Consider the following 12,007-nt stretch of genomic DNA (forward strand, 5'->3'; position numbering starts at 1 on the left):
TGCCTGGTGTCTGACCAAGCCCTACAGGAATTGATACCAAGGGCAAAGAAGAGAAGTAGCTCTGTCTGAAATGGGAGTCCTGTGCCAGTTGCCTGATGTGACGTTGGTGGCCCAGTGTTTACGCTCCTGGTCAGGGTAGGGGACCCTGGGTGACCTGCTCATCACACTTTTCCCACCTAGAGGCCAGAGGCAGCTTTCTTGGAGAGCTGGCCAGTGGCACAATGGGTCGGAGCCTTTCCTCCAAGCCCATGTGCCCTGCCTGCCCACCGCCCTTGGCCTGGACAGCTGGAGCCCTGCCTGGGAACCCTTGTCTTCCAGGAAGCACCTGTGCTCCGGGAGCACAGTTGCAGGTCTGCTAAAGCCAGGGCTGCCACTCCCAGTGCTTCTCAGCCCCCATAGCCACATTTTGCTCAGCGTCCAGTTGGATGCATATATGAGAGATGTCACCCACCCAGTGACAAGACAGGCCTGGTTTTCTGATTCTGCTCCATGGTGTTGGAGACTTGACTTGTATGAAGATTTTTGCTGGAAAAAACCCACTTTTGTGGCATTTATTTTCTCTAAACAAACAGGTGTATGTCTAGCCCGCCCTTTGCACAGGTGTTAGGGATGTGGGTGGCAAAGCGTATATCTCACAAGGGAGTAGATGTGACCAGGACCCTGAGGTGCTCACACAGTGAGCATGCAGTCACCAGCTACAGTACAGGGAGGGCATCCCAAGAATATGGGCTTCCCACAGGAGTCCACCAACATGCCAGCCCACCATCCTGCTGGATCAGTGATTCCGCTCTCTGTCCCTGTCTCTCTAGGTCCCTATAAATTCTCTCCTTCCAAGTACAGCCTGGGGGCAGGACAGTCTGTCTTTGAGAAGCAGTTCTCGGGCCCGTGAAGGCCAAGGTTTCGGACCTAGCAGTGACTTCAAGCCAGCAAGCTTAAGTCTGGCCAGACTTGCAGGCCCGGTGCATGCTGGCTCCTCAGCTGCAGGGAGGGGAGTGGCGTCTGTGCCATCAGCACCTGCTTACATCTCTTTCACATGCCGGGAGCAGAGCTGTGGACATTCTGCAGTGGGTTTTCAGTGAGTACTGGCCTGGCCCAGCAGAAGGACAAGACTGAATTCCCTGATGAGCAGAAGGTCTAGCCAAAATCTGTGGGAATAAAGGAACTTTGCCTTCCTCATTGGGGGGGCCTGCATAGCCAGTACCAACACTCAAAGCCCCGATCTCTCTGTCACCCCCTGCTCTTTAGATAAAGTGCTCTGAGGTCCCAGTGCCTGGTAGGGAAAGCTGAATGCCCTGTGTTGGGACGGGTCCAGGAGACAGGCCTCTGGCCGCCCACACATCCACCATAACCACCCCAAGAGGCCTCAGCCCCATCACGCGTGAGAAAATGACAGGGTTGGAATCAGTGTTTTATTCCCCTTAAACACTTTATGGTTTTGAGAAGCTGAAATTGCATAGAACATATGGCGGGAAAGGGAAGAAAGAATAATTTTAGAACCGAATGTGGGAAAAGTAGGAATACTCTAGAAACATCTCTGGGGTTATCCCTGTGCATATATACACCCACGAGCACACACACTGACATACACAAATAAATACACATGCTCACACATACACACATACACATGTCTGTGCATGTATAGGTACATGCACACTTGTACAGTGACACACAACCCAACACACTCACTGAGCAAGATGCTGATGAGAAAGCCACGTCCCCAGATGATGGCTCTGCAGCCTGCAGAGAGTTTCCTGGGCAGACACATGCAGGGTGAGTTACTTGGCAGAGGACAGAAAAAAAAAAAGACTTGTTGGAAAATGACATCAGAGTGAAAGGCATATCACCCTTTTAAATTTTAACATGTGTTTGTAAAGTGCCCTGGATTCTGAGCCATGGCCACCTGTGACTCTTCCACCACAAAGAGAGAGAGACAGACGACTTGAGGGCAGGAGGGAGGTAGACAGGCAGTCTCATTCCAACATCCAACATCCTCTCGCCCACCATCCCTACAGCTTGTTCCCTGGGCCCATCTGAGCGGAGGAAGTGTTGTGTATTCTCCCTGGCTTTGTGTGTGTGACAGAACATGCATAGCATTTTGTACCATGTCCTCCTTTGTTCCATGTGGCCCCAGGCAGCTGGGGGCACTTGCCTGGTGCTGCCCCATGGTGTCCCTCCTGGGCACTGTGCCACACTCCACTGTGTCTCTCAGACACGATGCTGATGGCCACTTCCTCCGCAGCGAGATGCTCAAACATTTTGTCTCAGCCAACCACAACTGGCCCTGGGGCCCCGGGTGCTTGGCCTCAGCGTTTCCGCTTATGGCCCATTCCTGGCACACAGCAAGGCAGATCTGTGGGTCGCCTTCCCTTCCCATGCAGGGCAGAGGGAGCAGAGTGTGGAGTGTGTCAGGCAGCCTGGGCCTTCCCGGAACTTGCAGAGCCAGACTGCTGCCTTTCGCCAACACTAACACTACAAACCATCAGCCTTCTCTGCCGTGCTCAAAAATCAGCTTGGTTCACTTAGTTGGTTTGGCCCTAAGCCCCCAGCCACATGCCCTTCTCTGCTCAGGATGCCCCGGACATGCAGGGACTCCATTGCTTAATCTCTGGTCCAAAGTGAAAATAGGTGGACACTCATGTTCTCCTGCCGCAGCCCGCACTGGGACCAGGTGTTGGCAACAACCCCAGATCTTTTCCTTTCTGCAGGGCCGAACCTCCCCTGTCCTTAACACCTGCACAGGATACCCACGAGATCACCTGGGTTGTGAAATATCCTGTCCCTGCCTTGTCCTGGGGAGTGGAGATGAGGGGGGTTATCTACTCTGCATGGAGGGCCAGTGCCGGGTCCCACCTTCCCCTGCCTCACCTCTCGTGGTTGGTACATGGCATCCACTGCCACTGTGTGTCCCGTCCCACATCAGCTGCGCTGTCCCGTTGTGAAAGGCTCTCTATGATCTGTCACTGTGTTTTCCCTCTAGTCAGGAGTGGCAGGAAAGGACGCCGGCGAGTGTTCAGCCTGTCGGAGGCCGACAGTCACGGCGGCCACTGGGTTTAGTGCTTCGACCAGCAGCTGCCACGGCAACCCACGCACACTCAATTCAGGCAGGTCTCTTCCGTTAGCCCCCATGGGCCCGCGACTCCTCCCACTGCACCAGCAAGGGGAGCCCCTCTGAGGATGCCCCAGGGAAGCAGAGAATGTCAGTGACACCCTCTCTGCTCCCTCTAAGCAGGCCCTTCCCATCTTGTCCTCAGCCCTCCATCACCCCCATCGATTCTTCTGAGCCACACTGGAAGCTGAGATGTGGCCCAGCATGAGATCTGACAGGGCCGCCCCAGTCCAGACACCCAAGTACAGGCCAAGCCCCGCCTCTCCAAGTCCCCACAGGTGCCCCAAGGTAGGCCGTGAGAGTTGGGGAACAGTTAGCCAGAAAACTGAGAATCTGTGAAAAGCCACCAGGAGATCACCCAGCTTCTTTTTCCTTTTCCTACCCTCTCCCTTCCCCAGCCTTGCTCAAAGCCAGCAGTGGCAGGTTCAGTGTGGTACCAGCCAGAGGCCAACAGCTGTTTCTCTGAGTAGTGCACTGTGTGATGGAGCTGCTGTGGCCCTGACCCTGTCAGGGCCTGGGTCAGGGCCCTGGCCATGCCCCAGCACCTCGTCAGGGCCATGTTGCTGCCCTCTCCCAAGACGTTCCTTCTGTCCTTCTGGCTGAGTTCTGTCTTGGGGGCAGTTGCGCTTGTCAGCCGAGACCCTTACGCCTTCTTTTTCGTTTCAAAGTGATTTGTTCTGCGCTTGGTCCTCAAGCTCGCTGTCAGGTGCTTTTGGTTTCTACCCCACATCACTCAGCTCCGCGTGAGCTGGCTCAGGCTCCAGGAGCCCAAGGCTCGCCTGGTAAGTCTCACGCACTTGCCAAGGCCCAGTTGAGGATACAGATGAGTGGCTTGAGGGTACTGACTAGGCACTGGAAGGCTGGACCCCCTGCCTGCGTGTCTGTGGAGGCCTATCCCTAGCTCACACCATGGCCAATGAATACAGCTTTCCTGCAGATCCTTGGTATTTTGGCCCAGCCCCTAATTTGCAGCCCAGAAACTCAGAAGCCCCAGCAGTCTGGTGAGGGCAAGGCCTCCGCTGGAGCCTTTGCAACCTGGTGCTTGACCCGAGCCCAGCTCTCCCGCCCCAGTCCAGGAAAAAGGCGAGACAGTGTTGGGGGTGGTGGTTAAGAGATCATGGCTCCTTATTGCAGCAGACACTAGAGAAGCTGTTTTTTAAGGGAATAACCACACTTGTAATACAAATGGTTGGTTCTTTTCCTTAAGAAGTGACCAGTTTTGTGTGCCTGGCATTGTTTGCTGTTTTGCTTTTTTGATCACTCTGATTACAGCTTTCCCACATCCTTGATTATTTTCTTCGTTAGAAACCCCCACAAGGGAGAGAGGCTGGCCATCCTCTTTAATAACTGCACACAGAGCCGGGAGGGGAACTCTCACATAGCAGCTCTGAGAGAGCGTGAGGGAGCCGGAGAGTGACTCCCTTCTCGTTGGCCCGGGTCCGTGTCCTGTGTCCATTGAAGGTGAACGTAGTGGAGGCTGCCAGAGCAGGTGGGGCCTGCTCAGAGAGCCGCACTCTGACAACAGCAGGCTGGATGGCCCCAGCCCAGGTCCCAGCTGAGCCTGCGCAGGCTCCGGCCCAGCCCCTCCAAGCGTCCTCACTGAAAGGAGCAAATGAATGGAAATCCAGAGAAGCAGAGTTTACAGGTAGCAAGTATTCACTCAGCATGTCTTGGCTCTGACTGCGTCTGCTCACTTTTCTGACTGGTACCCAAGGGTACCCAGGCTCTCATGTGAGGCCCAGCCCCATGCCCTGGATATCTCCAGATCTTCCCTCTTTCTCTCTCTCTCTCTTTTTTTTTTTTTTTTTTAAGGCCTTAGGAGGAACTGGATTGGCACCTCTGAGAGCCTTGGGAGTCTTGTAGGGAGAAATGCGCTGTGTGCCCTGGGGCCCGTCTGCCGGTGCTGCCTCCGTGGGTCCTGCCCTCCCCTACCAGCTGCTGTTGGGTTTTACTTTGCTCTTTGTTTTCCCATTTTGTTTTCCTCTCTGTTCAGTTTGCCTTTCTGTTTTATTTTGGCTTGGTTTAAAAAATAATAGGGAAAAATGTGCATTGATCAGCAACACTGAAAGTCCAACTGCCCCCTCCCTGGGGCCCAGACGTTCTGCGCAGCCTCTGGTTGACCCCAGGGTCTGGGCCAGTCCGAGTCTGCTTTCCCAGTGGGTGACCCACCACCTGCTGCCCCGCATCTCTCTGGATGCCCAGCATCCAGATGTCATCTATAGACCAACCCCTCGCTGGGAAGGCAGGTGGGCTGTCTGTGGTATCATTCAGGTTATGGAAACACACCACTCTGGCCTGCCTTTCTCTCTCCCCATTGGCCCACCTAGGCAGTCCCTGCCCCTCAGTGCTGACTCAGCACTTAGAGAAAACAGGCCACAGTCCAAGATTCTAGTGTGGCTTTGTAAGCTGAAGAATTCCACAGAAATTATTATTATTATTATTTAATATTGCAGTGGGCTCTCTCAGGTGAATATCCCCAAATGTAGACTCTGAAAATTGCCTGAGGTTGTAAGCATATCCTCCCCTGCCCCACTCCAAGCCCATTTACTTCTGGACACAGGTTCATGGTCAGGTTTGTGATCCAGAACCCCCAGGACAGGATGCCTGCCTGGACTCTCCTTTCTTAATCCAAAGTTCCCTCATTCATGATCAGGGCTAGCCATGGACCCTGACCTGCTTCCCCAAGCCTAGAAAACACTGGAGTAAGTAGAGCCAGGCCACACACTGCCCCCCACCCCCGCCCCAGCCATCTCCAACCCCAGTTTCCCAGTACAGGAGCAGTGGGCATCAGCACAGCGGGTTATCCAGGACCAAGTATACCTCTGTTTTTTCTCACCCCAACCCAGATGCCCCCACGACTCCAGAACAGCCTCAGCCACACCTTCCTGACCAGCTGGTGATCGTCAATGAAACAGAAGCAAACTCCAAGCCCAGCAAGAGCTTGGCCAGGGGCACAGAAGTGGAGACAGCCCACCTGTCCCCCAGCCTGCTCCCCGCACAGCAGCCCACCATCTCCCTGCTCTATGAAGACACCACCGACTCGCTGAGTGTCGACTCACTGACCCTCGTGCCACCTGTTGACCCTCACAGCCTCCACAGCCTCACGGGCATGCCCCTACCTCCCATGCCCGCTGCAGGGTGCATGGTAGCCCAGGATGAGGAGGCTGCATGCACTGAACACTAAGTTGGCACCAGGATCTCTCCTGGTGCATATGGCCCCACTGGTAGGGACTCCAGTGCAGGCAATCAGCAAGACCCTGGGGGAACACCCACAGGCCTGCATGGCTGCATCACCTCTCCCTTGCCCCTCACATTCAAGACAGCGTGCTCAGCATTGAATTTCTTTCTCATTGTGCATGTCTGCAGGAACAGGCTTGTCCAGCAAAGGTGGACAGCGGCGATGGCTGCAGCTCAGAGCTGGCAGCCCCAGGGGCAGGACCCACCGGCACCCCTCCCTCCCTCCAGGCCTCATGTGTCCCAGCCTCCATGGGCCCAGGAGGACCCGGCTCAGAAGCTGATAGAAAAGCGCACATAGACCAACATCTCCTTTGGCTATTTATTTCTGCCTTTGGCAATAGATGAAACGTGATTATTTAAAAAGCATCCATGTGGGAAGAAGTCAAAAAAAAAAAAAACCAACCCCACAGTTTGATGCTGTGTGAAAAGTGTAATAATACTGTTAAGATTTTGTTTTTGTTTTCCCTTGAACTTCCAATATTTTTCCCCTGTAGAGTTCTCAGCATAACTTTCCCCATTTTAAAAACTGGTTCTTATTATCTCCATGTTGCTGCCTAACTCTGCAAGCCTGTGGAACATTTAAGTACCTTCCTGAAAAGTTCAGATGCTCTTTGAACCAAAAGTTAGGGAGACACCCATATTCTCAGGTACACACAGGCTCAGGAAGGTGGATTTTCGGCCTAATCGAGAGCTTTCCATGCAAAGCAAGACCACAGCAGCTCCCGCTGCCCACTCCTCCTGCACCTCTGCCCACTGAAACCAAGCAGGGGCTGATTGCTGGCACCCATGGCACCTGTTGCCTCATTGTTGTGTGTAAGACAGCGCCTACTGTTTTCACGGAGACTGCAGACCCTTAGCTATAGTGGAAATGGCTCAGGGGAGCCATTCTGTGCCAGCTCCCAGGACAAAGCCCCTTCTCAAGTGAAAGCCCTGTCGGTTCTGGACGCACAGGCAAGACCCCCAAGGTGTCCCTCTGCACTTGGCGGCCTGTGCTCGGTGACAAGACCTTCCCCAGCCCTCCATGGATGTGTTCACCAGGGTGTCCACCCAAGCCCAGCTCATCAGCAGGCAGCCTCAGGTGATGCTCTGAGGTGCCACCAGCCACTTGTCCCCAGAGTGCCATCCTCTCATCCCTCTGCCCAACCAGCAGCATCAGGCAGCATCTGCCAAGATCAGATCCCAGCTTCAGGAAGAATGCAGTCATCGCCCCAGGCCTCAAACGCCCCCAGCAGGGGCCCACCTGGCTCCCACCTTTGCTGGAGCAGAGAAGCGTCCCAGTAGCAAGGAGGTAGCTGGGCCCAGTGAGAAGGGGAAGAGTGATCATTGGGACCAGAACCCACAGCGATACAGCACCTGCACCTCCAGCACCCAGCCATGGGTCTTGTTTGATCTCTCGTGGAGGTCAGTGGACATGGGAACAGACCTGCGCCTGACCACCCACACCCAGTTTTAAATGCCTGTGTTCTTGACAGCAGAGATGAGAGTAGCCTATGGCTTCCCCACCCAGCGCACTTCTGTGAAGAAAGGTCTGGAGCCCCAGCAGGCATGCCCAGGCCCTTTGGGACCTCCAGCCTACCACGTAAATCCAGTGCTTCCAGCTCTCACTGAGAATGGCCACAGCAGGGTGACAGCAAGCCTGGGAGGACCAACCATTGTGTGCCAGGGTTCCTGCCTTATCCTCAAGGACAGGAACAGGGTTCCCAGGCCTTGCCTCTGCGGGGGCTGGCAGCTCACTTAGCAGGTAAGGGGTGGGTCCCAGGCACCGCGTGGAAACAGGAGCATGCATCCTTGTATTAGGAGATCTGAGAGTCAGAAGGGGTGGGGGTGGAGGTAGCCAGCCTTGGGCCCTGTGCAAAGACCCTGTCTCCACTGATCGGGTGGAGCGGCTGCAGGTGCATCTTCAGGAATGCTGACACACCAGGCAGCCCTCACGGACAGAACACACTGGCTGGCCCACATGGGGCTCCAAGGATGAAGCCAGGAGGGTGTACGAGAGCCACCCTGGGGCTAGGACCCCTCCATGTCGCTGCAGGGCATTCACCACCCACCCTGATCCCCCTCCCCACGTTGCCTGTGGGTCTTACTGGGTTTGTTGAGTTGGAGCTAGCTTTGCCATGTGACTCTATACCTGGGTTTTGAGGGTTGCTGTGGAGGCATGCACATCCCTTTTCTGCTTTGGAGGTTTGGGCATGCCAGGGCTCCTCTGCAGACAGGTCACAGAGCAAGGGGAGGGGCCTCTCTGCAGGAGCAGGGGCCAGCTGCAAAGCCAGGCTGGGGTGGAGTGGGGGTAAGGCCAGCCCTCCAGTAAGCAGCAGGCGCCTCGCCTCGCCTGCTGACCACAGGGGGCTACCTCCTACACCCCAGCCTCTGGAGCAACAAGCCATCCGGGGACAGACCACCCATGCCTCTGAACACGCACTGCATTTCTCCAAGGCATAGAGGTACGGGACAAGCCGACTCTGGTCCTCTCATAGATGCAATAAGTATGAGCTGTTGGATGCAGTCATGCTGACATCAGGCAGCAATGATTTGAATTCCCTGTGTTTCCTTGAACTGAGACTATGTAAATAACTTGTCCCAGGAAGAGGCAAGGGCTGGGACAACGCAGCACTCCTGGGCCTCTGGGCTGTTCTTGGGAAGTACCCGTGTCTGCCCGTGTGACTCATGCTTCGTGGGTACTGAACATGAGGGTGGAAATGAAAACTGGAACTTCCTTGTAAATTTGATCTTGGCAATAAAAGAGAAAAAGGCTACCAAGAATGTGGTGTGCTGCTCCTGGGCGCTGTGGCAAGAAGCTCCCAGCTACTGACACCTCGTCTGTCATGGCTGCTGGAGTGGATGGAGTGGACAGGGCTCAGGTGCAATTGGCTCCATGCAGAAGGTGTGTTCCCCCCACCCACCCCCACATCTGCATCCTCCAGCTGCCAGATAGGTGAGTCCACATCTCAGCCTCAGGCTCTACCTGGGGAAGGGGCAGTTGCTGCCCTTTCCCCCAGCTTAGGCACTCCCCAGTCCAAGGACTACCCATTCTGGAACGCTCCGCAAACACTAGCATGTGCCCTATAAGCACTGTCCTCAGGCCCCCTGAACCTGCAACTTAAACCTGTTCCAGAAATGCTTGGACGCTTGTGGGTCTTGAAAGCAGACCCAAACTTAGCACAGAGAATGCAAGGGCAGCCCCTGCACCGAAGGCTGGGTACACATGGAAGGAAGAAGTGGCCGCCAAAGGCAGGGCTGTGCTGGGTACCCAGCCTTGTTCTGACAGCCAGCCAGGTTGATTCCTTAGAAGTCTGACCACAAGCTCTGGGCTTGCCAAGTCTCCAGGTCCCTCAGACTGGGGTCAGAGCCCACTGGCCACATCCATGGATTCCTGATTCTAGGCCAAGGTCTGTGCCCTTGAATACATGGACACGGATGTGTCAATGTCATCCTAGGAAAGCTTGCTAAGATGCCCACAGTGAAGGTGGGAGATGCCTTAGGATGGGCAGGACCAGGGAATCCCAGGTACTGGAGGTTCGGCTCCCTCCCTGCCCATCCCTGGGGGTGGGGGAAGCTGCTGCGTGTGAGGGCTATCTTCACACAGAGGGAGCTTGTGTGAGCATGGCTCAACAGCCTGAAGCCCAGGACTGTTCTGGGCAGGGACCAGGAAGAGAGGAAGCAGCATTTTGCAGAGGTGAATGGGCTGAAATCTTCCAGAACACTCATCCCTAATCCAGAACCACGCTCCCCGCCTCCCCAGACTTGGTATTTGAGTCCTTGGGATTGAGTCTGGCTATGCCCCTTGCATGCATGTTTTCATCCTCTGCCTTGCCGGCTTTGGAGGAAAACCCATCATGCCTCTGGCCTTCGCGGTGTCCTCAGCTTTGTGAAGAGAAGAAAAGCCAGTGTCCACTGATAGGGACCTGCCACAGAGCAGCTGCTGGCAGCAGGACGATGTGTGTCCTGATGGCCACAGGCAGAAGGGAGCAGGTGAGGGCAGGTGGCAGTATTCTACCTGCAAATGACTTTGGAAAGGCCCAGTCCCAGCCAGACAGCTGTTGGAAACCCCCTCCCCTCCCGGCCTGCTGCTTCCAGGCACTTGAGGGAGGGGGAAGAAAAAACCTTCAACATCCAAAGAGTTTTGTCTCCAGAGAAGATGGGTTCTGAAGCACAGAGCCACCAGGGGCTCCCCAGGACTCACTCAAGGCGGCCACACAGGCAGCAGGAGAGGCTCCCCCTTCCTTGCACAGCCATAGGGCCCTGCTCATCACCCCCTACCCCACTCTGCCCTGGGCCACTGCCCGCAACCCAACCTCACCCAGCTCAGCCACCTGGGCTCACCCAGACCCACACCCACCTCACCTCTGAAGTCATTGCCTGGCTTCTTAAACTCAGTGCTGGAGGTAAGGCCAGTGCCCCTTGCTGCATTCCTCGCCCAGGGCAGCTATGAGGACTGATGGCGAACGTAACAGCACCACCAGAAATCAGAAATCTTTTCAGTTCTGGAGGCCACAGGTGCAAGCTCAAGGTGTCAGCAGGGCTGCTTCCTTCCCAAGGCTCCAAGGGGGAATCGCTGCTCATCTCTGTCCTGTAGGTAGGTCCCCGGGCATCTCACAGGTAAGTCACACCCGATGTCATCTCCACTGTCTCTGGGACTCTGTGTTAGAGTCCCCCTCCTCTTCCTTGTATTGGTCCATGATGACTTCATCTCAAATGTTAAACATCACTTCCTGTTTCCAAACCAGATCACATTTCCAGACCCCCCAAGGATTAGAACATAGATGAATTGTGATATGTCATCCACTACATAGACACCATAAAACAGATATAAATGAAAGCAAAACCATACAGTGACATTGTATCTGTGTCTTAGATTGGCTGCAGGCTGTGGTCCTCACTCGCCCTCTGTTAAGCTGGTGGGTAGCTGGAGTTGGAGACCCGTTTGCACCTCCCAGGGTCCTCCCTCTGATGAGATCAGAAAGCCTAACCCAGGAAAAGCACCAGCTCTTCATGGAGCTAGGCTATTTCAGTCTGTGTCCTCATATCCCTAAAGGTCATCTTGGGGTTACCAGATGGGAGACACCAGATGGATGCAGCACACACAGGCCACAGGTCACAGCATGCTGGGGGTATTTCTCAGACCCCCTTCTTCCAGCAAACATTGCCTCTGATTTAACCCTAGTAGGCAGGCTTTCTCTGGATGCACACTGGCCACATGGAGGGGGCGATGCTTAGCATCTCTGCCCATGGCTGTGGCCTTCAGCCTCACCCGATTCATGTGTACACTCTAGGGCTTCTCAGGCCTTTCCAAGGCCAGCCAGAACCCCTGCAGGAATTGGCCAGGGCCAGGGCGACCCACGTAGGGCTCTTAAAGGGCTCTGCTTCACAACAATCTGAAACTCAAGGTCCCCAAAGCTAAGATTAAGCCACTATCCAGCTTCTCAGCCTGGCCTGGCACAAGGCATCCGAGCCAGGGGCCTCCCCAGCAGCCCAGCTAGAGGGGTTTCAACCTGCCACCCAGGGCTTCTGGGTTATGCAGAATCCTGGTCAGGGGCAGGAGTGCAGCTAAACCATGGAAGATATTCTGAGACCCTCAGTGGTCCTAAAGGCAGCCTTGGGGCAGGTGTTTGGCACAGCCGAGTAGTTAAGATGCTGCTTGAAATGTCCACTTACCACTTCCAGGTC

General features: G+C 55.1%; 1 protein-coding gene across 5 annotated transcripts in view; it reads left to right on the plus strand.

Annotated features, from left to right (window-relative positions):
- CLEC16A (C-type lectin domain containing 16A) overlaps nucleotides 1-9,103 on the plus strand; it is a 190,503-nt gene extending 181,400 nt beyond the window's left edge. For 2 of the 5 annotated variants that reach the window (XM_058680868.1, XM_058680867.1), the window contains exons 23-24: nucleotides 2,982-3,101; nucleotides 5,953-9,103. In XM_058680868.1, coding sequence (XP_058536851.1) covers nucleotides 2,982-3,101; nucleotides 5,953-6,290 — 458 coding nt within the window. In that variant the 3' untranslated portion in view covers nucleotides 6,291-9,103. Of the gene's footprint in view, nucleotides 1-2,977; nucleotides 3,102-5,952 lie in introns of all 5 variants that reach the window. The other 3 variants (XM_004586757.3, XM_058680869.1, XM_058680870.1) reach the window with 2 other exon arrangements.
- Nucleotides 9,104-12,007: the final 2,904 nt, after the last annotated feature.

Source organism: Ochotona princeps, chromosome 24 (assembly GCF_030435755.1).
Source record: "Ochotona princeps isolate mOchPri1 chromosome 24, mOchPri1.hap1, whole genome shotgun sequence".
NCBI lineage: Eukaryota > Metazoa > Chordata > Mammalia > Lagomorpha > Ochotonidae > Ochotona > Ochotona princeps.